At 34.6% G+C, this 26,583-nt stretch overlaps 13 protein-coding genes across 13 annotated transcripts; 7 read left to right on the top strand and 6 right to left on the bottom strand.

Moving 5' to 3' along the window:
• Positions 1-70: 70 nt before the first annotated feature.
• trfA (uncharacterized protein) lies at positions 71-3,124 on the top strand (the record flags this gene model as incomplete). Its single annotated transcript, XM_004357894.1, has 4 exons — positions 71-667; positions 739-851; positions 1,578-2,962; positions 3,051-3,124. The coding sequence occupies 4 exons, from the start codon at positions 71-73 to the stop codon at positions 3,122-3,124; spliced, it is 2,169 nt and encodes a 722-aa protein (XP_004357951.1).
• A 91-nt stretch (positions 3,125-3,215) lies between these two features.
• Positions 3,216-4,530, bottom strand: rabggta (protein geranylgeranyltransferase type II; the record flags this gene model as incomplete). Its single annotated transcript, XM_004357893.1, has 6 exons — positions 3,216-3,444; positions 3,523-3,799; positions 3,876-4,063; positions 4,134-4,258; positions 4,347-4,457; positions 4,528-4,530. The coding sequence occupies 6 exons, from the start codon at positions 4,528-4,530 to the stop codon at positions 3,216-3,218; spliced, it is 933 nt and encodes a 310-aa protein (XP_004357950.1).
• A 92-nt stretch (positions 4,531-4,622) lies between these two features.
• Positions 4,623-5,720, top strand: med7 (putative mediator complex subunit 7; the record flags this gene model as incomplete). Its single annotated transcript, XM_004357892.1, has 3 exons — positions 4,623-4,674; positions 4,721-5,265; positions 5,328-5,720. The coding sequence occupies 3 exons, from the start codon at positions 4,623-4,625 to the stop codon at positions 5,718-5,720; spliced, it is 990 nt and encodes a 329-aa protein (XP_004357949.1).
• A 308-nt stretch (positions 5,721-6,028) lies between these two features.
• DFA_00232 (molybdenum cofactor sulfurase domain-containing protein) lies at positions 6,029-7,291 on the top strand (the record flags this gene model as incomplete). Its single annotated transcript, XM_004357891.1, has 3 exons — positions 6,029-6,194; positions 6,271-6,303; positions 6,402-7,291. 3 exons carry the CDS (start codon positions 6,029-6,031, stop codon positions 7,289-7,291), a joined length of 1,089 nt encoding a protein of 362 aa, XP_004357948.1.
• A 210-nt stretch (positions 7,292-7,501) lies between these two features.
• On the bottom strand, positions 7,502-7,820 carry DFA_00231 (uncharacterized protein; the record flags this gene model as incomplete). The annotated part of the gene is made up of 2 exons (XM_004357890.1): positions 7,502-7,741; positions 7,818-7,820. The coding sequence occupies 2 exons, from the start codon at positions 7,818-7,820 to the stop codon at positions 7,502-7,504; spliced, it is 243 nt and encodes an 80-aa protein (XP_004357947.1).
• Positions 7,821-9,878: 2,058 nt separating this feature from the next.
• On the bottom strand, positions 9,879-11,899 carry DFA_00230 (uncharacterized protein; the record flags this gene model as incomplete). Its single annotated transcript, XM_004357889.1, has 4 exons — positions 9,879-10,041; positions 10,141-11,144; positions 11,209-11,610; positions 11,699-11,899. 4 exons carry the CDS (start codon positions 11,897-11,899, stop codon positions 9,879-9,881), a joined length of 1,770 nt encoding a protein of 589 aa, XP_004357946.1.
• A 721-nt stretch (positions 11,900-12,620) lies between these two features.
• On the top strand, positions 12,621-13,589 carry rpl11 (S60 ribosomal protein L11; the record flags this gene model as incomplete). Its single annotated transcript, XM_004357888.1, has 2 exons — positions 12,621-12,813; positions 13,207-13,589. The coding sequence occupies 2 exons, from the start codon at positions 12,621-12,623 to the stop codon at positions 13,587-13,589; spliced, it is 576 nt and encodes a 191-aa protein (XP_004357945.1).
• Positions 13,590-13,782: 193 nt separating this feature from the next.
• Positions 13,783-14,568, bottom strand: DFA_00228 (uncharacterized protein; the record flags this gene model as incomplete). The annotated part of the gene is made up of 4 exons (XM_004357887.1): positions 13,783-13,862; positions 13,999-14,100; positions 14,180-14,292; positions 14,381-14,568. 4 exons carry the CDS (start codon positions 14,566-14,568, stop codon positions 13,783-13,785), a joined length of 483 nt encoding a protein of 160 aa, XP_004357944.1.
• A 661-nt stretch (positions 14,569-15,229) lies between these two features.
• DFA_00227 (uncharacterized protein) lies at positions 15,230-17,014 on the top strand (the record flags this gene model as incomplete). The annotated part of the gene is made up of 3 exons (XM_004357886.1): positions 15,230-15,837; positions 15,912-16,743; positions 16,817-17,014. 3 exons carry the CDS (start codon positions 15,230-15,232, stop codon positions 17,012-17,014), a joined length of 1,638 nt encoding a protein of 545 aa, XP_004357943.1.
• A 959-nt stretch (positions 17,015-17,973) lies between these two features.
• DFA_00226 (uncharacterized protein) lies at positions 17,974-20,714 on the top strand (the record flags this gene model as incomplete). The annotated part of the gene is made up of 3 exons (XM_004357885.1): positions 17,974-18,043; positions 18,113-18,280; positions 18,922-20,714. The coding sequence occupies 3 exons, from the start codon at positions 17,974-17,976 to the stop codon at positions 20,712-20,714; spliced, it is 2,031 nt and encodes a 676-aa protein (XP_004357942.1).
• Positions 20,715-20,988: 274 nt separating this feature from the next.
• Positions 20,989-21,474, bottom strand: rpl21 (S60 ribosomal protein L21; the record flags this gene model as incomplete). The annotated part of the gene is made up of 1 exon (XM_004357884.1): positions 20,989-21,474. The coding sequence occupies one exon, from the start codon at positions 21,472-21,474 to the stop codon at positions 20,989-20,991; it is 486 nt and encodes a 161-aa protein (XP_004357941.1).
• A 577-nt stretch (positions 21,475-22,051) lies between these two features.
• On the top strand, positions 22,052-24,096 carry rps19 (40S ribosomal protein S19; the record flags this gene model as incomplete). The annotated part of the gene is made up of 3 exons (XM_004357883.1): positions 22,052-22,069; positions 23,431-23,846; positions 24,090-24,096. 3 exons carry the CDS (start codon positions 22,052-22,054, stop codon positions 24,094-24,096), a joined length of 441 nt encoding a protein of 146 aa, XP_004357940.1.
• Positions 24,097-24,207: 111 nt separating this feature from the next.
• Positions 24,208-25,919, bottom strand: ppiA (cyclophilin-type peptidylprolyl cis-trans isomerase; the record flags this gene model as incomplete). The annotated part of the gene is made up of 7 exons (XM_004357882.1): positions 24,208-24,377; positions 24,466-24,742; positions 24,833-24,907; positions 25,292-25,380; positions 25,461-25,660; positions 25,748-25,768; positions 25,903-25,919. 7 exons carry the CDS (start codon positions 25,917-25,919, stop codon positions 24,208-24,210), a joined length of 849 nt encoding a protein of 282 aa, XP_004357939.1.
• Between the last annotated feature and the right edge of the window lie 664 nt (positions 25,920-26,583).

Here is a 26,583-nt window from a genome sequence, read left to right as displayed (position 1 = left end):
GAGTTATTATTATTATTATTTGGACTTTTTTTCTAAACAAAGACGACACACATAGAAACATAGAAAAACCATGGCAAATAACAATAACAATAATCAAAATAATAATAGTAATAATAATAATAATGGAAATAATAATCCAGCAACTGATATATTTTCACCAAAATTCAGAGAGCACTCAGAGGTGGTATGGTTGCGTATGGGTATGGTGGCAGAGTTGATGGGCGACCAAGAACGAGCATTACACGCCTACGACAATGCACTAAAGCACAGCCCATACTCGATAAAGGCACTTACACAAACCGCATACATCTACCGTGTCAAGGAGCAATTCCCAAAGGCATCTGAATATTTTCAACGTATCGTAAACATTGATCAAAAGAATGGAGAGGTTTGGGGAGCCCTTGGTCACTGTTTTTTGATGATGGAGGAACTTCAAAAGGCCTACAATGCCTACCAACATGCACTCTATCACCTTCCCAATCCAAAGGATTCCAATCTATGGTATGGCATTGGCATACTATACGATCGTTATGGATCCTATGATCACGCCGAAGAAGCTTTCACAGCCGTTCTAAAGATGGATAGTAAATTTGAAAAGAGTAATGAAATATATTTTAGACTTGGTGTTTTATATAAACATCAAGGAAAATATGATCAAAGTTTAGAGGTAAACAAAAAGAAAAAAGAAAAAACAAAAAGAGACTAGAATATTTATTGATTTTTTTTCTTTGTTTATAGTATTTCAATAATTTAATCAAGATGCCACCAAAACCATTAACAACAGCAGATATATGGTTCCAAATTGGACATGTATATGAATTACAAAAGGAATATATGAACGCAAGAGAGGCGTATGAAAAGGCATTAAAGGACAACCCCGCACACGCCAAGGTGTTGCAGCAGATGGGATGGTTGTACCACAACAACCCGGCGTTTGCCAACCAGGACACTGCCATTGGCTATTTGATGAAGTCGATCGATTCCGATTCGTCCGACGCACAGACTTGGTATTTATTGGGGCGCTGCTACATGGTGCAGCAAAAGTACAAAAAGGCATACGACGCCTACCAACAGGCCGTCTACCGCGATGGCCGCAACCCCACCTTTTGGTGCTCGATCGGTGTGCTCTACTACCAGATCAACCAGTACCGCGATGCACTCGACGCCTACACGCGAGCCATCCGCATCAACCCGTTCCTCTCAGAGGTGTGGTATGACCTCGGCACGCTCTACGAGTCGTGTCACCAGTACTCGGACTCGCTCGACGCCTACCAGCGTGCCCTCGAGCTCGACTCACAAAACAAGCACATCCAGTCGCGTCTCAACACGCTCAAGCAACATATTGCCAACCCCAACAAGGAGCGTATCGTCGAAGGTCCACGCGACACTGACTACCACGGTCCCAACGAGCCACTGGGTATGGGCCACAACCCAAACAATCCCAACAACGGTCCCAACGGCCCAAACGGCGGCGAGCGTCTAACCAGCGACTTTATGCCCGACAGAAACGCCCCCATGACCATCGAACCACACTCACCGTCTGGCCACAACAACAACAACAATAACAACAACAACAGTATGGCCCGTCGCAACCCAAGCGCATTGGGCAACATCATTGGCAGCAACAACAACAGCATCGCCAGCATCAGCAACAACAGCAACAACAACCAACCATCATCGCACAATGGTCCAAGCCTTCCAGAGTTGGCCGACCTCGTCCACGCTGAAACTGCCGAAAAGAATAATGCCAAGGTCGACAATCCCGTCCTTCCTTCTAGCAACGAATTAAATATCTCTCTCAATGACAAAAAGACCGAAAAGAACAAGGGCAAGGAACTTAGCAGTGCATCAAGCCCTGAAACTCGTCACAATGAAGATGTTGAAGAAATCATTCCAAGTCATCATCAAAATAATAATAATAATAACAACAATAATAGAAAATCAGTTACAAAAGAAGAAAACAATAGAAGTAGCATAGAAAGAGAAACCAATGCATCACTAGAAAGAGAAAGAGCTGTAGCTGCTATTTTGGTCGAAAAGGAAAAAGAAAGAGAAAGAGAAAGAGAAATAATCGATAAATCACCAAAACCATCAGAAAAACAAGTTGTTGTACAAGAAAAAGAAAATAATACTCCTATTGTTCAAGAAAAGGAAAAGGAAAAAGAAAAGGAAAAGGAAAAGGAAAAGGAGAAGGAACCTGAAAAGGAAAAAGAAAAGGAAAAGGAACCAGAAAAAGAAGTTGAACAAGCTAGTACTTCTTCTTCTGAAGAATCACCATCATCTATTGTTTCACCATCAAAACAGTCTGTTGAAAAAGAAGTAGAAAAGGAACAAGTACAAGAAAAAGAAAAAGAAAAGGAAAAGGAAAAAGAAAAAGAGCAATCATCTTCCTCATCGTCATCTTCTTCAACAACTACTGCCACTTCAACTACAACTTCACCATCTGAAGATAAGATGCAAGTTGAAAAAGAAGAGACTGCTGCTGCTGTTGTTGCTGATGAAAAGAAGGAACAACAACAACAAGAAAATAAGGAACCAACAAAAAATGGCAACTCTCCTCCATCTTCACCTCGACCTGACCAAATCGAACCTGGTCAAGATGCCGTTCAAGAAGAAGTAAACAAGAGAAAGTTTGAAGAGGATAGTGATTCTGGATCCATTAAGCGTGTCAAATCAGATACCGCTACAGAAGACGAATCAAGTACCACCTCTTCGTCTACATCATCTACCTCCAAACAAGAAGGCAGCAACGGAAATTCAAGCAGCAGTTCACAACACAAAGAGAATGAATCATTGTCCCCAGAGGTTGACAAGAGCGAAAGAGAACGTGATCGTGAGACTGAAAAGTCACTGCTCAGCATGCGTGAGAACAACAGAGAAAAGGAAAGAGAAAGAGGCGAAAGAGACAAAAAGAACCAACTCAAAGTATTTAAACCCTCTCAAAATAATAGAAATCGATTAAGTAATAACCCTTAAAAATCAAATCAAACAACCAACAAGACTATGTCAACAAATGACAAGATAAGAACCCCACATATGGATATTTATAGATAGAAACAACACTAATAATCATCATCATCATCATAACAATAACAAATCAAAAACCACCACAATCAATAATTGAACTTCATTTATTATTATAGCATAACAAAAACTACTTTGTAAATAAACAAAAAAATTAATATAATAATAATAATAACAAATATCTATGTTGTTTATTGCCATTGTTTTTCCAAAGATAAATAATAATTGATACGTTCACGATCAATTGTTTTTAATTTGTCTACCAATTCTTGCAACTCTGATTTATCTTGTACACCAAGTTCCATCTTTAATGTGAGTAGAGTATAGATTGGCCATTTACAATCTGGTTCAATTTCAATCAAACCATTGATTTCATCAACTTCACTTAATAAAACATCTTTATAATTACAATTTGGAATCCTAAAAAAGATGAAAGGAAATAATTATTAATAACATAGTTATCTATCACCCTGTGGATATTATTAATAGAACTCTTACTTTTTAATTGTACCAACTAACCATTTATGATAAATCCAACAACTTTGATCCTTTGGTTCTGTGAATACAGCATTACGAACCCACTCAAATTCTTCCTTTAACTTTTCAAACAATTGTTCTGGTTGTGGATACATTTGTGGAATCAATGAAGATCTTTGATGCCATGCAGAATAGTTTGAAAAGTTTTGTTCAATCTTTTCAGTTGTATAACCAAATTCCTTTTCCATTGGCATTCCTGAACGTTCTTCTACAAATCTTCTATAACTCCAACAATGGACTAATATTAAAACCAATTTAAATTAATATCTATAGGAGTATATAACTTTCTCTCTCTCTCTCTTTCTATCTCTTACAATTTCTTAAATCCAAATCAAGTAATTTGTAACACAACTTTAATTCTCTTGCCCAATCACATTTTTCCAATCTTACAGATACCCATTTACGATGGAACCAAACCCAATAACTCTTTGTAAATCTTTGAATGCATTCCTCGATAAACTTCATTTCCTTTGTTAAAAGTTCTTGTACTTTTTCTTTTTCTCTAAATGGAATAAGATAGATAGACGGATGAGTAATTGTGAATTTGATAATATCAAAAGATATCAACATACAATGTATTGTCAAAATGATTAAATATATCTCTACGATAATTCCAAACAGTATAGTATTCAGGGTTCCATTCCAATACTGTCTTTGAAATATCTAATCCAATTTGATCAAGTACTCCTACTGATTTCTAAATTGAAACAAAGGTCAGTTAACTAGTTGACTAATATCATTATCATTATCATTATATATCTAAGTTATGTTACATAACAACATACATGTTCTTGAAACTTTGAAACTACTTCTTTATACTCTTTAATCTTTAATAGTTCTTTAACTTTAAGCTCTCTTGCTTTCTCTTCTGTTGTCTTGACTTTTAATACTCCATGCTAAATAATAATCAATCAAGTTAATATTACTTCAAACATAACATAGATATATTATTATACACTTATTTACCATTTTGTTATATCTTGTAAGTATAATTGATTGATATCAATATGATACTAATGTATTTAAAAGAGAGAGAGAGAGTGATAGTTAGTGCAAAAGAAATGAAACTTCATCTCTCTCAAAAGAATGACTTCAGAGAAAACTTTGATCAAAGTCAAGAGAGAATGAAATGGATCATTATTATTTAAATTAAATAAAGAGAGAAGAGAGATGACAGAGAATATAACAACGATATCGGCATTCCCGCCACCACCTCCATTCTATAAACTATATGTACACTATAATGCCAATACTGCTGCAACAACAGGTACAGGAGGTAGCAGTAGCAGTAACAATAGTGCAGTACCATCACCTGCTATGCCACCTGTGGCTCAATCAAGTATGTCTGGTGGTGGATCTGGTGGTACGGTAAGCCCGATGTTACCTCCACCTCCATTACTACCTGCTCCACTACCTCCTCCACTACCTCCTCAACAAGGATCGACCTATGTACAATTTGGACAAAACTATGCCACTACAGATGTGCTTCCTCCACTTGGTGAGGAAACACCTCAACTCTATCCTGCTGGTGATATCGAACCAATCAAAGAACTAAAGAAACTCAATCGTTCAATTCTATTCAACTATCTACAACTACTCGAAACGCTGATTGAGAATCCTTCGACCTACAAGACAAAGGTTGATGACATCTCTCTACTCTTTATCAATTTTCATCATCTTTTAAATAGTTATAGACCTCATCAAGTATGTTATTTAAATAGTTAGTAGCAACTAGTTAGTACTGATCAATTAATATATATCTTTAGGCAAGAGAAACATTAATATCAATCATGACAGAACAATGCAATCAAAAGAAACTTAATATTGAAAAGTTGAATAATAGTTTAGAACAAGCCAAACAAATACTAAGAGAAACATTAAACGCTATCATACAGAAACCAATAGATCAACAACCAACCATTAATAATGTAAATCAAACCAATAATAATATTAATAATAATAATCCATTTTCTCCACCACCTCTTTCCATTTCATCACATCTTCCAGGTAGTACTACTAATCTCCATCTACAATCATCATCATCTACAAATCAACAACAGCAACAACAGCAACAACAGCAACAACAACAACAAGATGGATGTAATCCCAATTGGGTATCAAATTATTTAAATCTTTTATCAGAGATACCCAGAGTTTAAATTGCTTTGGGTATGTGAAACGAAATAAACTCAATATATATATTTAATTGTAATTAACAAGACTCTAAAGATGAATCACCAACTAGAATCTCACCATATATGACATGTTTCATTCCAATCGTCGTAAAGATCAAGAGAAGCAGTTCCACAAGATGTTTTTAAAAAAATCTCTTTTTGGATGATTTCCGTGTGACCTCCAAACCCACCTCTACACAATTTTCATTCGAAATTAATTGCGCTGTTGTTCACAGTTCAAGTTCATTGTTTATAATTATTTATTTATTAATTTATTTGATATTAGTACTAATATGAGTTCAGTACAATCATCAAATACAGCATTGCTGTTGGCACTGCCACTAGCCATTGCAACATTATCAGCATTCTATTATTACAAAAAGTATTATGCTCCACAATCATCAAAGAAATCAAATTCTGATTCCATTATTCGTGTCGGAAAGATCATCATCTACCCAAGTAAATATATATAGATAACAAGCTAAACAAAAGGTTGGGAGATATTAGTAACTAACAAACTCTTTTATTTATATAGTCAAGTCATGTCAAGGTATTGAAGTAAAGAGAGGTACGCAGTTATTTTTAGAAAATATGAATCACATGATATATATATATGATCATAATGCTAACTATTTATTTATTATTTTTTTTAATTCACTACTTTAGCAAACATTGATAAATATGGTATTATTAATGATAGAAGATGGATGTTACATCATGAAGGAAGATTTATGAGTCAAAGAACAACACCAAAGATGGCAAATATTGGAGTAGCATTCAATGCCGACGAGACAGAGTTGATTGTTAGAATGGAAGGTATGGAGGATTTGGTGGTGCCAGTGTTGGACGAGAATCGTTTGGTGATTGACTCGGCCGTCTGGAAAGATGATGTCAAGGCATTGGACTGTGGTGATACTGCTGGCGAATGGTTTACACGTGCTCTTGGCAAAGATGGAATAAGATTGCTCCAAGTGCCACCCCCCAGCGTATACCACCGTCGTGTCTCTACACAATGGACCAAAAAATTGATCGTCGAAGACCACAACAAAGAACATGTTGCCAACCCACAACAAGTCACCGACCAAGAGTACGACCAATTCCAACAGGCATTTGTCGACAGCTCTCAAGTTATGATGCTCTCACAGGCATCGATTGACGATCTCAACATACACATTACCGAGACGAGAAAGAAAAACAAGGAAGAGCAAAAGCCCAATCTCACACACAAACGTTTCCGTCCCAACCTCCTCTTGGTCGGCACCGACGCCTACGAAGAAGACTCGTACGACATTGTCCGTGTCGGAGGCATGATCTTTAGAAAGGTAAACCGTGTTGCTCGTTGCAAGCTTACCACTGTCGCCGATGAAAAGGGTGTTCTCGATCCATACGGAGACAACGAGCCATTGCGTACACTCGGTTCCTACCGTAAGATTGGAAATGGTCTCTTTCTCGGTACTCATTTCGTTCACGATGATCCTGACCAAGGTGAATTATGTGTAGGTGATAGAGTTGATGTTATTAGAAGTTCCAAGCCATGGGTAGAATTGGATAAATAAATAAATAGAAATTAAGTAAATAAATAAAAAGCAATTGCATCTCTCTCTCTCTCTTTCAAAATAGAGTAGATTGGTTTGTTGCGCAGATCTCTATCTATATCAATCGATTGTTCTTTTTACAAAAATGGTGTTGTTGTTGATGTTGTGTTTTATTCGTGTTGGTCAATGGAGGAGGATAGGTTGCGTTGGGTGATTATTATTATTATCTATTTAATCATCCTTTTCATCCATTTGAGTTGGAGCTCTTCTAACTCTCTTTCTTCCTCTTTGATTTCCTTCGTTTTCAACTTCATCAAATATCATTCTGTCTTGTTGTTTCTTCTTTTCAGCTTCCTTTGATCTCTTCTTTTCTATCTTTTCCTTTTTCTCTTGTATGATACGATCTGCTTGACGTTCTCTTGCTAAATCAGCATTTCTTAATTTAGCTTTAATCTTTTTACAATTCTTTTTCTAGAAAAGAGAAGAATATTAATATCGATATGTTTAATCTACAATCAATAATCTCTTGTTGTTTCTCTCTATTTACCATTGTTATTGTTTATATATATGTACAAAAAGGGTATAATAATAAAATAAAAAACGATCGTTCTAAAAAATCAACATTGGCGACAATCGTTCGTTTTTTTTAATTTAATTTAAAAAGGATAATAAATGGGAAAATAGGCTACTAGCTATGATCCGATGAACCATTAGAATATATTGATGAATATTAAGAAAGTTCAATTGCAAGTAAAGAAGGGTAACCAAAAAAAATACATATGGAAAAAGTTTGGTTGGTGATTTATTTGTAAAGAGGAGGGAAAAGAAAAGAGATAGATTAGAGTGAATGTTGGTATTATTAATAGGTTGAATTTTACAATCCATTGTGATGATAGCAAGAAGAAGAGGTTAGAGAATTTGATTACCAAGCAGCCCAACTGGGTTTATTGAAAATTCCTGGTTTATTGTGTGCTACACTCAATTGGTTGGTTGATTGGATGGTTGAGCCAGTTGAACTGGAAAAATAGTTTCCATTCAATGATTTTTGTTGGGATTGATTAGATAGACCCAAATTAGAAATAATTTCTAAAAATGAAACAAAGAAAAAAAAAGAATTAATATTTAGATTTAGATTGTATTCTTGATGATGTTTGTGAACTTACTCATAATCATTTTTGATTTTTTTTTTTTTTTTAAGTTTTAAAAGATTTTGATTTTGATTGTAATAGATTTAATTTTAATTGATTGATTGATTTAATAATAATAAGAGAGTGAGAATAATAAAAATAAATCGTCGGTTAAACGGTTAATATTTATAATTATTTTTTTTTGAAAGAGATGAAGATGAACCAAAAGAATAAGAAGAAGAAGAAGTTGACAGGCTGGTGGAATATTGAAATAATAATAAATTATTAATTATTCAAATTGAAACAATGTCAAACGATCGACTTTTATAGTATATTAACAGACTTGTCTGTCGTCCAGTCCCTTATTTTTTCCAACACCACCCAATCCTCCCCATCCTCATTCCTGTCTTCTTCATCCACTCCACCTCATCATCCACCTATCTATCGCACATCCTCACTCTCGTCATCAACATCCATCCATCATCCATCCATCATCTAGTGTCTTGTCAAATCATAGCCACCTATGTGATAGGGCTAAACATAAAATTCTCTCAATGTTTAACACTTTCGTACACTCCCCCCATTCGTATGTTTTTGAATGTATAATACAATTTTTATAACTTGGTGGTAACAAATTTATTTGTCCAATCTATAACCAATCCCAGCTTCTTGATACTTCCCCACCCCACTCCTACTCACCAACCCACTCGTCTACCCCAATTTTCGTTCGATATTATATCGATGATGTTCAAGATGCTAGTTCGATGCAATCCAACGCGTCAACATCATCATCATCACTTGACAAAACACGTTGGAATTGGGATTGATTTACCATATCCCAATTTTAATTATAAACCATTCCAATTTACAATCACCCACATTGACAGACGGACGAGAATTAAATTGTTGTTGTCATTTTTGGCATTCTCTTTTCAAACTGACGATGATCATTAACACTTCCATTTATATTCTTTCCAAGATAAAGACATATTGTTATCACCCCCACATTCTCTCTACCAATATGTTGTAGGAACATTCAAATAAACTAGAATAAATCAATAAAGTAGTTAATTGATGTTGTGGATGGGTGTTGTTGTTTTATTCTAATTGCCCCACTACCATTTCCTTGCCAATAATGTCAATTAATTTCAAACATTATTTTAACACTCTCTTACATATCATATGCACATCCAATTAATTAATTATATTTAATTAATTTATTTCATTTTGTTTTGTTACCATCCATGAATATGATTTTAAAGAGGTAAATTATATATATATTTAATAAACAATAAAATTTATAAAATATAAAATATTGACCAGGTTATCATAATAATCAATGTTGATAATATATTATTAGTTTTTGGTGATATTACAACAATTGTGTAATATTTATTTTTAATTTTAATTTCGATTTTATCAATCCACCACAATGGTCAGTCACGTCCGTCGATCAATAGATCCATTGATCTAATCGATTTTTAAATATTCGAAACTGCCAATAGCTTTTCACTCAGATCTGCTAGTCTGTCATAGGAACGTGTCAACAATGAAAAAGTGCCCAATAACAATGGAAGTGGTTTACGGAATTCTGTATGATCAATAATTGTAATGGTTTGTAAACTACCACCTTTGGTTGTTTGACTGTAAAAGGAAATAAAAATTAATTAATAAACATATATAAATATAACATGTTACAACTATTGATAAACGATGATGATGATCATGATGATTAATACATACAATGGTTGGATACCTTGATGTCCACTTGGTTCGGTAAGATGACTATTCTCTGGTGAACTGCTTCTTGGGATTGGACTAGATGTTCCAGATTGTGATGATGATGATTGAGTTTGTGGTTGTTGTGACTGTGATTGTTGTTGTTGTTGTTGTTGTTGTTGTTGCTGTTGTTGATTATTATTATTATTATTATTTGTTGTTCCGTTTGACCCGGTATTTTGTGAATTCTGTTGATTATTATTATTATTATTATTACTATTGTTATTATTATTTACAATTGATTGTACACTATTTGATACAATTTTAATGGGATTGGTCAAAGTTTTACGTTTGGAATCGGTAGCTGATGGTGATACACCCTGTTGTTGTTGCTGTTGTTGTTGTAGATAGTAGGGTGGACTAGTAGTCGTCGATGCAATGTGCAACTCATAGATACTGAGTACCAACTCGCAATTGGAAATCGACAAGTCGACATTGATTTCAAATGGGAGAGGTGGTTGCAATACATTTGGTTGGAATAGCGTGTGAGGGAACAATGTACGGCCTGGTAAAAGTATTTCGTCCTTGGCCAAAGACAACCACTCTGATATTTTCTTGATTGACTCTACAAGTGACAACAACTCTGGGAAGTTTTGTGTATAGTGTCTGTTTGTCCATGACGGCATCCATTCCTTTGAAACACCCAATTGAGATGACGGTGATGGAGCTGTCAATGTAGATTGTGATGGTGGTGGTGATGAATCTCCACCAGTAGTAGAAGTAGAAGTAGCATTGGTTGTTGTTGTTGGCACTTGAATGGTAATGTTGTGAATGGTAGTTGTACCACCAAGTGATTGATTCAAACTGGATCCTGAAGAACCGTGATGATTATGATGATTGTATGGATGCATATGTGGGTTGATTCGCATCAATGCATAAGTATCCATAGGTACATATCCCTCTGTAAAAGTAATAATACTCTCCAACTCTGTCAATATCAAATTTAAATAATTATATGAATTTTGAATCTAAACACAAACAATAATTAGTTGATATTCCTTTTTGTCCTCTTTGACATATGCGTAAACATACTTGTTGAATTCTCCATGGATGAGCCTTATTAATTAAAGTTTTATAGGTAGGTGTATGAACGGCTTGTTTGGTAGCAGGTTTGTTGAATTTCACTTGAATGTCATTTGATTCAACCAACCATCCATCTATTGCCAAACTACCTCTTGATCCCTCGGCAGTATCAAACATAATATTCATCGTTCCAATCTTATTCTCTTCCAATAAATCATCCAAATCTTGATAGTTGTCTTGAAACAAGTTCATATCTCTAAAATCTAAACTTGCTCTTCTAAATTGACTATTTAAATTGTTACCACCATTACCATTATTATTATTATTATTATTTCTATCTTGTTCTTGTTGTTGATTATTAGCTTCATTTTCATCAATTAGTGTAGTTGGTTTTAACATTTCTAAACATCTCTGAGAATGAATGAATGAATGAATAAATGAAAGGTGTCAGTTATGTGTATCTATCAAATCAATCATCTTTATGTATCTATATACTTACATTTAACATTCTTCTAACTCTTTTACAAATGACAGGTACTTCTTTCTTTATTAACCATGATGCTTCTAATTGCATATAAGATGATTCCAATGAACTGCTGTCTCCATTATCATCAACTTCATTCTCTCCTATCAATGGTACATGTTGTTGCTGTTGTTGTTGTTGTTGTTGAGCAAGTTGTTGAAAGTGAGATAAACTCATCTTGTCCTCGCTTCCTTCTTTCTTATATAGTACTACACAGTCTACCTCTGTCTATCTATCTATCTATCTAACAAATATATATTTATAATTAGATATCTCTAATAATCAAAGAACTGAGTGAATGCAGGAAACATGGGTAATTCATCAAATTTTTAAATTAATTAATTTTCACCTCACTTTCCTTGACCTGGGTAAAGTTAAAATCAATATTAAATAGTGATAATAATACCATCTTGATTTCATTTCTTTTTCTAACACAATAACATATTATTCTTGCAAACCAACCAACCAATTAATCAATCAATCAATCATTTGAATATGTAAGTTTAATCTTATAAGTATAAATCTTTATTTATTTTCAAAAAGATCGACCAATCAAATAAAATAAATAATAATATTTGTACAAATATATCCTTGGAAATGATCATCCAAGTTGGAAAAGAGAGGGTGCAGTTGGTTCGGGTTGATGAAGGGCATTTTATTTCACGGGTTGAAAGTGAAAAACATAACAAAAAAATAAAAATCGAAAAATCAACGAGGAGGGCGGGATGGCAGTGCCCACTCGCTTCGAAAGATAAGCGAATCCGAATCTAATACTTACTTTTACGTCAAGTGATAATAAGCGAATAAAGGTTAGTGAAAGAAAGAATGAAAGAAAGAGAAAGAGAAAAGAGACACAGTGAACATCTTCTAACTCTAATACATACATACACACTTATAGATGTCTGCTGCCGCCAAGAACGCTACCAAGGTCGAATCCTCCACCCCAAAGTCCAAGAAGGACAACATCATGAGAAAGCTCAAGATTGACAAGTTGGTCCTCAACATTTGTGTTGGTGAGAGTGGTGATAGATTAGTTCGTGCTGCTAAGGTACTCGAATCCCTTACTGGCCAAACCCCAGTCTACTCCAAGGGTTAGTATTCATATGCGCACAGAAGCACTCCTGCCCCATAACCTCCCACATATCCGTTGTCGGCCTGCTCTGCTCTTGCACATGCGTCGTGTCATCTCCGTCTCCTTGTCTTTCTCCTTTTTCTCTCCTCTCTTCTCTCCTCCGTCGCTATCACATGTGTACTCCTATCTATTACCTACCCCCTCTCTTTCAACGATTCAGTTAGAGTGCACAGACGAGACAACAGGAGAAAGACAAGCACACAGGATCATACACACTCAAGCCAAGCAGGCCGTACATCGGATATGTGGAAGGATTTAAACTCATCGGTCGGGGGGCATGAGTCTTCTACACATTTAACCTTAATTTAATATACTAACGTTTACATTTACTATTACTATTCTATTCATTTAGCTCGTTACACCGTTCGTTCATTCAACATTCGTCGTAACGAACAAATCGCCTGTCACGTCACTGTCCGTGGTGAAAAGGCCGCTGAAATCCTCGAAAAGGGTTTGAAGGTCAGAGAATTCGAACTCCGTGCTCGTAACTTTGCCACCACCGGTTCATTCGGTTTCGGTATTGATGAACACATTGATTTGGGTATCAAGTACGACCCATCCACAGGTATCTACGGTATGGATTTCTACGTCATCCTCACCCGTCCAGGTTACCGTGTTGCCAAGAAGAAGAGAGGTCAATCCAAGGTCGGTTACACCCACAAGGTCACCCGTCAAGACGCCATCGAATGGTACAAGCAAACCTATGACGGTATCATCATCGGTCAAAAGAACTAAATAAATTAGTTAATTATTCATCATTTTTCGTTGACCCCCAAAAAATCTATCAGAGACTTGACTTATCTTATCTTTGTCTTCCCTTCATTCCATTCTTTATTATTATTAGAAATTGTTTCCAATATACTAATTATGTTTCGAAAACTGGAATTGTATATATATATTTATCATCCAAAAATTTATTATATGTACGTTATAATTGTGGGCAAGTTTGTTGTTGTTGTTGTTCCAATTCATATCCTCCTATATGATAGGAGTCAAGCAAGTACGACTCTTGGAATAATAATAGCACTGGCCAAGCAAGCAAGCGATAGAGAAGAGCCAAAGAGGGTGTGAGGACCAATTTAAATTTAATTGTTGTTTCCAATCTTGAGTGATTGTCGTGCCATGTGATATGTATGTTATATACCAACGATATGAATAACAAATGTATATTTGTTTGCACACTTTAATGAATCATCATCTGTTTTGGTTGATACTACAAATGAACTTGGTGCTCTTCTATGAACATCTTTGTATCACAATAACAAAACTATTAGTATTGGTGTTCCATACATAATGATCCGAGATTATTGCTTGGTCATACATACATTTGGTAACACAAACAATGTGGTTTTGTGCATTGAAACAATCATCAGTCTTTAAAAGATAAACTACTAATTGGTTGATCAATCTTTGTACAAATGCAGATTGGATAGGCGGTCTAAACAATAACAACAAAGCAAGTAAGTAAGTAAAAGGATATTAAGGTGATGATGATGATTGTTTGATGATAGATCAATACAACATACTTTTTACTAGAGCCTTTAGTTAGCTTGAATCTACATTTGTAAAGAATATCATCAATCACAAGGATCTTTACAGTCTCATCTTGAATCAGTGATCTTTGTCTTTGACTTTGATAACCACTCTTATTACTTTGATGCAAGGTTCTTAAATGATGGTTATTATTATTATTGTTATTATAACTATCACCCATATGTGATCGACCAAGTTCAAATCAATCAATTGAATGAATAGTATCTGTATTGAATTACAACTACAAACTTCTTTTGTTGAATGAAAGGTTGCCCCAAAAAAAAAAAAGAGTAGGGGGAAGTATTCCTTATAATTTTTAAAATTTATATCTCTCATACGTCAGCTGAGTCATGATAGTGTGAGTTGAAGTTACGTTAGTTAGTTCATCAATAAAATAATGTTTATAAATGAAGAGTGTAATACAAGATTTCATTCATAGTTTGTTGGGTGTGTAGAGATAATATATAATGTATAACAATCATCACCATTATCATCACATCAATAATAATAATATTAATATAGTAGAGTAATTAATCATTGTAATAATATGATCATTGTGACCACCTAACATAAAACATTACAAGTATCATTTCATTATCTGCAAAGAATTATATTAATATAATTGTTGTTGTTGTTGTGGACAAGTCTAGAGAGGGTAACGTTGTAGTTTTGTGATTGTCGCGAGTGGCGTCCTTGACAGAACAATTTAATCAAACGAAATCTCGTTTCGGTTCTAGCTGACAATTGTCAGCGCGTCGTCTAACTAGTTGGTCGGTCGCCTTTTGCATATGCACCATAGAAAGAGAAAGAGAGAGAGGTATCTATAACCATACATAATAATCATGGATAGTATAATAGAAGTAAATAAAGATGGGAAGAATAATAATAATAATAATGTAAATATACCAAGAGAAATAATATTAGATATCATTCAAGATATTGTAAAGAGTTTACAGTATAATCGAAACAATCATTTGTTACCATCAGAACATATCAATGAACAAGATATAAAAGATCAACAACAAAAACAACTAGAACAACAACTTCAACAACTACAAGAGAAACAACAACGACAACAACAAGAGGAAAATGATCTAGTCGACGAATCATCCTCAAATAATAACCAACAACAAAATCAAAAGGATGACGACCAATACATGAATATAAACAGTCCCAAGAAATTTAAATTGGATAGTGATACAATCAATCAATCAATATTTAATAATTTACAATTACAAAAAGATAAATTGGATTTACTCAATAATGATAACATTAATGATCAATCACAACAACAACAACCTGTACAGAACAACACCAACAATAACAATAACAGAAATGATAGAATCATACATTTTACACAAGAGAAAATGATTATAAACCAAGAAACTAAATTGGAAAATACTGTAACTATATGGCAACCAAGAGTATTAAAACAAGTAAAGAATGATAGGTATGTTGATTCCATAACATTGATAATTCCCAATATTGAATGAACCAAAAATACTTATATTATTTTAATATTAGTTGTGGATATTATAGTTTATTTAATGGTATATCATTTTATAATGCATGTAGAGCAGAGGATATGGATCATTCAATTGAATATTTAAATAGGATGCTTTGTCGACCGCTGTTTTGGCATATTTATACGATATCGATGAACTTGCTCATTGACAAGGCACGTATGAAAAAGAAGGCTTACTATCCATGGAATGAAAAGTATATCCAAAAGGGTGTGATGGAACGTTGTTATATTGATTATTTGTTGACCAGTGACAATGTGCTATCCAAGCAACAGTACCCTATCACGGTTCTACCAGACTGGGCCATAGACTCTTTGCGAAACAACCGACTTGGACTACAAGAGATCAAAGAGTTGCAAGAGATTAGTCACCGATTCAAGACACGTGATTCGTATGCACATATTTTCATGGTGGGTGTTGCCGTACACTGGATATCAATTGTCATTAGTAAACATGTTACAGGAGACGTTGAGATTGTTCTCATGGACAGTCGTAACCATAATCTACTCGGTGGCACAGACACAGAGTTTCAAGCCATCGTCGACAAGCATCCTGAAGTACCCGAACGTCTTAGAAAGGGGTATTTCCTCTCTTTACACGATCCCAAACCCATTGTCCATATCCTTCGTGACTGTATCATTGGTTCCAAGGATATTGGCAAGACTCTGGTAGACATTAATCTCACTGGGTTCCTTGAAAATTACTACACCTATGTCAATCCACTCGAATCGCTTTCACTTCACGAATCCATCAATATCAAAGATATCACATTGGTACAATTAATTCATTGGCTTGAAGATTATTGGCCTCCCTCTGTTATTGAACATAATATTGTAAGAAATAATATAATAATATTGATTTTAGAAAATAGTTAATTAATTAACTCTTTATTATTATTTATTTTAGTGTCAAGTATTGGATAGTATTATTCAAAACAATGAGGATATGATAAAGTATTTTGATGTTACATTGATTGAATCATTTTCAAAGTGGACCAAAGAGGTATCATCACATTCCTTGGAGATGTCAGAGATTGTTTTATTGAAACGATTCTCTGTTACTGTTCAATGGTTCACAGGCAAGTTTGCATTAAAATCTGATTAGTTACAAGATAATGAAATTTAAATAGCTCCACTATGTATGGTCAGTTGAATATGGAAACTGAAATAAAAAAAGAAAGAGATAACAATCATCACAATCATTTATTTTAAAACGATCGATCAACACTAACAATGCAATATTTAATAATTCAATAAATGGAAACCAAACATTATAAAATAATGATTGATTATAAGTGGGTGGTGTAATGAATTTCATTGTTTGTCCACATGATATATCAGGATCACACACCAATGAACTTTTGGTAATCTGTGGTTATATCTCGATAACAAAACTAAGAGCCTTTTAGGTTAATGTCTTTATGTTGAGAAATGTGTGGTTGAGGAAAAACATTTGTGGTGATGGTATGGTAGGAGGGTTGGTGCGGTTAGGATAAGTGTGGAATACCAATAAAGAACCCACAACCCTGAGATCAACCATAGCCATCGATCGATTTATTGTTATTGTATAACTATAGTTTATCCTCATCGCTGATGATCGATACCGTGCAATGGACATGACGGGTGAATATGAATGTTTAATTATACAGCATTCTCAATCCTGTTTTCATCTCTCTCTCTAGAGAGAAGAACCTTTCACACTTTAACAGACAGGTTGTTGTTGCCATGATGATAAAATACTTAAGGTGAACTAATTAATTAATTATATCCAAACTACTTTAATAATAGTATGTAATTCATTTATACAATGGTGGTGGTTCCAACATAGTGTACTATATTTACCAACCAACAACATCACAGTAGTAATTATCAGAAATCATCCATAAAAAAGAAGAAGATTTCAATCCAACCATGGGTATTCCACATCCCTTGATCATCAACTATTTATAAATAGGGATTTAGTATTGATATCAAGTAATAAATCAAATCTATCAATTATTCTTTATTTAAATAACTTTCCAAATAATTAATTTAATATTTATTGGTTATTAACCCTTCAAAAAAATGAAATTCATCTACATTCTTTTATTTATTAACATTATTTGTTCATTGTATACATTCTCGAATTGTGAAAGTATGTTGGTCTATCTATCTATCTTTTACTTAAAGGTTCCAATTTTAATCTTCCTTTTTCTTTATTTAGTACTAAATATTACCCAATCTGGAAAATCACTATCCATTTATTTCGCACCGGCATCAAATATGCTTTGGTTTGAAAACTCTATAAAATATTTGGGTATGACTACCAATATTCAACCATACTGTACCCAAGGAAGCTCACCTATGATTTGTAATTTACCTGCTGTTCCACGTATGTATAATAATAATTTAAAATTGTAATAATATTTATATTAACATGATCCATTGTTTTTATAGCTTGTGATATGATTAAACTGATGGGTATGCAAGGTGCTGGAGTCATATCTCACACAATGTACTCACCTTTTAATTGTACATTTTCCCTTTAAAATTTAAGTTTTTAAATTAATATTTATAATAAATACATCTATAATGATAATGCGCATGTTACGATACTACTATATTATTACGAGACTATATTATACTATACAAACAACAAGACTCTACAATGAACCAGATATCTAATAAGTACAAGTAATATTTGTATACAAAATTTTAAATATTTATTGATTTTTTAAACTATTTTTTCCTCACACTTGTCAAGTGCAAAGATCTTCAATATGAAAGAAGATGTCAATTTTCAGTGACCGTTCTTTAACCTTTTCATCATGATTTAAATTATATACAAACTAAAGAATAATAATCATCATCATATCATCAACAATAACAATAACAAACTGTAGTACTCACTCGCCTATTCTTCTTATTTAAACACATATATGTGTCTACAGTCGATGTAAAAGAAAAAAAAGATGAATAAGAATAATAATATAACAACAATGATAGTACTACTTTCAACTTTATTGTTAGTAGTAGTACTACTTGTTGATACGAGTCAAGCTACTAAAACGATATATGTTGATTGTTCAAAGGGAAGTAATAACCCAGCAACTTGTGGTACTTCGATCGACAATGCATGCTCGTCTTTGTGGCTGGCGCTCAATACAACTACCGTCAATGATACAGATATTGCCATGTTACTTGCACCCGGTACCTATAGTGGCAAATACAACACTGGACTGTTGATTTACAACATATCGGTTAGCTTTTCACCTATACCAACAATACCAAATAATACTGTCATCATATCAAATGACAATAACGACGATACCTACAAAATGGCTATTCAACCATTCATCATCATTCCCCCTCCACCCTCCTCTACAAATATTACAAATAACAATAATACTGGTATTAATGGTAGTAGTACTAGTAGTAGTAGTGATGCTACAAATGGTTTGAATGATACAAGTACAACTATTATAATCAACTCTATACAATTTAATTTGGACCAATTGGTTTCTGGAAATGGATCGTTGATTGATGCTTTGATAGCACCGACCAATGTGACAAGCTCGGTTGTTTCAATTGAGATTAATGATTGCTATATTGCCAATGCTAATGTGGGGCAGTATGGTGGTGCTATTTCGATACAGTCTTTCCTCCCGACCAACTCGACACCTCCAGCGTCGTATGGGTTGTCGAGTGTGTTGTTGAATGGATCTATATTCTCAAACTGCTCGTCACAGGCGTCTGGTGGAGCAGTCTATATTACACTTGCCAATACATTGGTCGAGTCGTTTGGTTCGACATTCCACAACAACTCTGCGTACAATGGCAGTGCCATCTTTTTGGAATGGGGTACATTGACAATGAACGACACCACTGTATATGACCACACATCGTTGGACTTTAACCTGACCACGTACAAACCAAACACCAAGTATCTGTATGGTGGCGGCGCCATCTATCTGTACCTGTCACAATCCAACATTACAGCATCCACCTTTACCAACAACAATCATCTCAACGGAGGTGCTATTCTGTCGGTTGGCAATGCAACCGCCACCACCTACCAACCCATATCAATCAGCAACTGTACATTCACATCCAACAATGCTCTAGTGTCGGGCGGCGCCATTTCATCGACGCTATCATCCAACATTTCGATCACCGCAGTCTCCTTTTCAAACAATTCGGCAGTTGGGTCGGGCGGCTCTCTCTTTACAGAGTCTGTCAGCTCCATCTCTATCGATCAATCACAATTCCAATTTGATCATGCTCTCTATGGCGGTTCGATATGTCTAAATGAGACGACTGGAGCAACTGTAACACGTTCTAATATCACCAACAACAACAACCACACCATCCTCCAAGGTGCCGGTATACTGGTTTCAGAGTCAACTGTAACCGTCAACTTTACAGCTATCACTGGCAACTATGCAGATATGGGTGCCAGTATCTATTGTTCAAAGACGGTACTACTCTTGTCCAACAATTCATATGCCAACAATACCGATGCAGCCACTACAAAGAACCAAGTATTTAATCTATTTTGTGGAACCCAAGCTTGTACCATCACCAACCTCGACATCTCCCCAACCACCCACAAATGTCGAACCATTGAAGTCATCACCCCCAAGAGACTCCCACCCGGTGTCATCATTGGTATTGTCATTGGTTGTGTACTTGGTTCATTCCTCATCTTCCTCATCATTGTCATGGTCATTCGAAATAGATCCTTTTCCAAATCACTTAAACCACTTTTAAAGAAAGATGAAGATAATAATGAATCAATACCAAATAATGATATTGATGAAGAATAATTAAAATAATAATAATCCAAAAAAAAGGTGGAAATAAATAAATAATAAATAATTGTAATTAATTTTAAATCGAAAGTGGAATATATATCCTTAAACATTGAGGATTGAATATTCTATAAATATATTTATATATATGTTCCAATAAATTTGATAATCCTATCCTACTATATATATATAATATAATGTGTAATATAATATATGTTTGTACTACATGTAATCATCTTGTTTTTAGCTAGAATTTTAAATTTATTAAACAATATACGAAAAGAACTTTTTAGAGGAGGAGTTCGTATTTGAGTGGGGCGATGGTTTCAACTTCAGTGTCTCTTGGGTTGACGAAGAAAGCCTTGGTTGGGAGGGCTGGGAAACGAGCCTTTGGTGGCAATGGCTTTCCGGCAGCCTTGGCAGCCTTCTTTTCGGCCTTGGCGGCAGCACGACGTTCAGCAGCAACGATACGGGCGTTGTTTGGCTTGACGTGGTCTACTCTGATGTAGATCTTCTTGGCAATGATACGTGGACCAACACGCTTGTTGACGACAATACCAACAGCACGTGGAGTGACGATCCAGACACGACCGGTACGACCGTGGTAGAACTTGTGTGGCATACCCTTTTGGACGTTACCGTTGGCCTTGATGTCAACGATATCTCCGACCTTGTAGGTTCTCAAGTAGGTGGTGGCATTGAGACGACCGTGTTGACGGAAACCACGTGCGAAGAGGGATCTAGTACCCGAACGAAGACCATATGAGTGAGTCATTTTCTAATCTAAAAGTTGTGATGAGTGATAGTAGATAGAGGGGGGAGGTGACAAGATGATCAGTAAAATAGTCCTGTAAGCTGTTTGCTTTCCCCTATCCCATTTACATTCAATCATCCTATATATATATATGTTTGAAGCTTCGCGATCGATTGAATGATGATGCTAATCACAATGCTATCACCTCTCTCATTGTGATTGACGATGCTGTATAATAGTATGCTTGAAATGTAAAGGGGATATGGCAAAGTATATTATGTGTGTATCTTTACCTAGCTGCTGTGTTCGTGAGAGGATTCGGCTCATGATTTTTGACAAGTCTCACATGATTGCTCTTTCCTCGTCAAGCCAAAAATTCAAAAAATTCATTTTTCATTAAAATCAAAACGAAAATAATGCCCGCGATGCAACTCTCTCTATTTTTTGTTTTTTCACAAACTATAATGGTACATTGAAAAGAAAGAAAGAAAGAAAGAGAGAGAGAATAATAGAACTGAATAAATAATAATATTAGTAAACTCGAAATATTATTATGTGTTTGTGTTTTGGTGCATCGCTTGTATACCCCACAAACACAATGAATGAAAAACTAAAAGTATCAAGTATTTTGATTGGTGACAATTGTAGCTATCATGACCTCCATTCATTCGTTCTCATTAGTTTTTGGTAGTCACAATAAAAATAATAATAAATAAATAAATATTCATCGTGGTCAAGTATTGGTATTGATATTGTATTTGTCCAACTGCAAAAACAAAACTACTGGTGGACAAATACAGTCGATGATTGATGTCCAATCGACACAATGCCAAACCACAATACTTTTTTATTTTTTTGTCAATAAAACTAACGATTGTATAAAGATCTTTGCAGCTGCACTAGTCCCTTTGGAAAACAAGCACAAACATTGTCGCATTCAAAAAAACTATTCTATGATAATAGTCCAACATTGATCTTGTGGTAGAGTATACATATATATCAACAAGTTAGTTTATAATAGAATAGAGAACAACAAAATCAATTGCAATAGAATTTCTTCTTCCGGAAAGTCAACTGACAAAGAACTATAATTATTTGATTGAGTCTTAATCACTATTGAAAAAATCAATCAATTTAGTTTTGATGGTCGATCTGTTGAACATGCCTCCTCGCACTCTCTCCCTCACTAAAACTTAATGATGGGCAGTTTTTACAAAAGTTCGTAATTTTTTTTACACAAATCACCTATTTTTTTTTGATTTTTTCATATTTTTTTGTCTGTCAAAAGCTTTGTGTCGTCTTTTTTTTCTCCCTTTTGCTCTCAGTGAAACAACCAAAGATTAAAGGTGCGTCATTGTATTATAAAATAGTTTTAGAGAAACAACAGAGTAAAAAAAAAAATATAGTTTAGCTTTCATCTTCATCGTTCATCATTTATATTATAGTATACTCTTCTACATACATACATACATACATTACTATACTACTACTACTACTACTACTACATACAGCAACAGTTGGTAAACGAGGAGAGGCCACATGATGGAATTATAATTTGATCAAAAATAATTATAGATATGAATAATAACTAAACAGGTTTCAAAAACAAAACAATATGCATTACAATTATATGTTGTACTCGTTGTTGTAGTAGTAGTATAGTAGTCTTGGATGTACAGGTCACATGTTACGTATTTTATTATTTTTATTTTTTTTCTTAAAATACTTTTAGAGATTATACTATATATTATAAATACCTTTTAACATTTACATACACACACCATACATATATACACACAATCGTATATCTTATAGATCACAATCGTCAGGGTGTTTTTGATCGCTATTTTTTTTTAATTTTTTTTCTTTCTCTCGGCACAAACTATGCTTTTCTCGAACAGAAACTTATGATTGATCATAATAACTAACATTCATTCAATTGTATCTTACACTATATATTACTTTAATATATTTTAGATGGCCTCAAAGAGTATTACCGTTAAGGACGTTGCCCCAAATGACTTCATTGCTCACTACGCCAAGTTCTTGAAGAAGACTGGTCGTGTAAAGGTCCCAAAGTGGGTTGATATCGTCAAGACTGCTCACTTCAAGGAGCTCCCACCAGCCAACCCAGACTGGTTATACGTCAGAATCGCTTCACTCGCCCGTAAGGTCTACATCACCGGTAACGAAGGTGTTGGTTCATTCAGACGTATCTACGGTGGTAAGGAGAGATTCGGTAACAGTCCAAACCACACCTCCATTGCCTGCGGTGCCGTCATCCGTTACGCTTTGAAGCAACTTGCTCAACTCAAGGTTGTCGAAGTCGACAAGACCAAGGGAGGAAGAAAGATCACCTCCACCGGTCGTCGTGATCTCGATCGTATCGCCAAGCAAGTTTACAACTTGAAGCACCCACAAGCTCTCTAAATCTGAGTGATGAGTGTGTAAAGAAATAAAACTTATACGAAAGCCATCTATTAAAAAACATCAAACCAACAAATAATTATACCTTTAAAAGTAGTTTAATTTATCTTTATCTTTTCATTTCTTTTCTTTTATTTATCATTTTGTTATTCCATTATTTATTTATTTATTGATTGATTGATTATACATATATAAACATATGTATATAGTAATTAAGTATATTTATTGATTGTATAGAAAATAATGGTTTATTTATTTATTTAATCATCATGGATCTAAAAGGGGTTGATTATCTTATGGTTGGGGTTGACAGACTAACCTACACATTTAAAGTTGACCACTGTTTGAAATGACGACTGGGACCTTGGTCTTACCAGCTTGGGAACCTTGAGCTTCCATCTTTCTAACAACTTCCAAACCTTCAACAACCTTTCCGAATACAACATGGGCACCATCTAACCATTCGGTCTTTTCAGTGCAAATAAAGAATTGGGAACCTATATATTATAAAAATGAATGAATGAGTAAACATAGTATAAATTTAAATCGTACGATAATTGTAATTATTCCTCTAGAGATACAAACCATTAGTATTTTTACCAGCGTTGGCCATTGAAAGTGTACCTGGACCAGTATGCTTCAAGTTGAAGTTCTCATCAGCAAACTTCTCACCGTAGATTGATTCACCTCCGGTACCGTTACCTCTGGTGAAATCACCACCTTGACACATGAACTTTGGAATGATACGATGGAAAGAAGATCCCTTGAAGTGGAGTGGCTTACCAGCCTTACCAACACCCTTTTCACCAGTGCAAAGAGCTCTGAAGTTTTCAGCAGTCTTTGGGACGACATCGGCATACAACTATTATAACAATATAAACAGATTATTAGTAATCGATGTCGCGTATCACATAGTAGCGAGTACTTTTTATCAAAGTCTTTATAAACTTACCTCCATGACGACTCTTCCAGCTGGGGTCTCACCAATTGAGATATCAAAGAAAACTCTTGGGTTGGTCATTTTAATCTATTAATTAATTATTATTATTACTACTACTAGTACTGAACTTTTGTAATGGAATGAAGTTAACCTTTTGTGCGCAGAGGGAGAGGTGAACAATGAAAGATGAAATTCATCAAAAAAAATTAATTTTTTATATTAATGAGGGGGGGAATTTCATCCAAAAAAAAAAAACACCCTTTTGGTTTGATTATTGTTTGTGGTTGAAGAACCAAAGGTTTTTGTATTATTAATATTGATTGTTTATTTAAATAAAACGGAAAATGATGATGATGATGTTGTTGGTTGAGATATCTTGCTCTCGTTTCATTTAAAGTTCACCGCGGTCTGTAATGACAACAGGTAATTTGGATGACCAGTTGCAGTTCCTTGAGCTTCCATATTTCTAACCACGTCCAAACCTTCGATAACATTTCCAAATACAACATGAGCACCATCCAACCAATCAGTCTTTTCAGTGCAAATAAAGAATTGTGATCCTATTTATATATATATATATAAATGAATTAGTAAACATAATTTTAAATATAATTGTAATTATTTTAATAGAGATACAAACCATTAGTATTTTTACCAGAATTGGCCATTGAAAGAGTACCTGGACCAGAATGTCTCAAAATAAAGTTCTCATCTTCAAACTTCTCATTGTAGATTGATTCACCACCGGTAACCATTTCCTTTGGTGAAATCACACCCATTTTCACCAGTGCAAAGAGCTCTAAAATTCTCTGCAGTCTTTGGGACGACATCGGCAAACAGCTATTATAACAATATAGTAGTATAGTAGTAAATATTAGAATCTGACTGATCGCCATCATCATGTGACTGACTATTGTTTGTTTATACATACGACCATGAAGATTCTCACTAAATAAATATATTTAATAATAATAATAATAATAAGTATTTTGATGAAAATTTGGTTGTGTACTATAGTGTTGATCGGTTTGGAAGAAAGAATTAAAAAAAAAAATATCATCGAACTGCACTACCTAATGAACTAACTATTGTGACTCATTATACAACAAACACCTATTCCAAAATAGATGATCTATTGATCAAACCATGGTTGATGAGTAAGTGAAAGTGAGTCATCTATGTGTGGTTATTGATTGTGGTGTTCTTCTTTATGGTTCAAACACTGACCTCTATTCCACTTCTTATATTCTTCAAACCAAATAATTTCAAATTGACAGTGAAATTGAATTGCCACTACAATGCCACAACAGTGTCCTTTGGTGACTCATGAATGTGCCAATTCTAGAATGTAAGGGGGTAATGTCGCACTATGGCACTAGCGCCCAACCTCCTTGGATCTAAGAGATCAAAAAAAAAAAGAGAGAAGCTCGAAACTCAGTGCAAAGGGAAATTTAGTAAGGTAGAGGTGGTGGGTGACAAGCAATCGTTGGGTTCTAGTGTCTTTGCAAAAACGACATCCATGACGCTAATGCAGCAACACAACCGTTTTTTGCCTCAAACGCCAAAAAAATCCAAAATAATTTATTTTTTTTCGAATTCTTTTGATTTTTGGTTTCCCATCCTGTGAGTCACTCACCATAGATTTTGATGCCCAGACACTTTGAAAAGAGTTTTTTTAGTTAGTAGTTTGTTTTAATCCACGCATATATATATCCCTCTTTTTTTAAATTTGCTCTCCAGAAATTTAAATAGTACAGTATCTA

Source organism: Cavenderia fasciculata, assembly GCF_000203815.1.
Source record: "Cavenderia fasciculata unplaced genomic scaffold Scf_Dfasci-F-a-11f03.f1-5, whole genome shotgun sequence".
Lineage (NCBI taxonomy): Eukaryota > Evosea > Eumycetozoa > Acytosteliales > Cavenderiaceae > Cavenderia > Cavenderia fasciculata.
The sequence above is the reverse complement of the archived record's forward strand: the minus strand, read 5'-3'. Positions and strand labels throughout refer to the sequence as shown.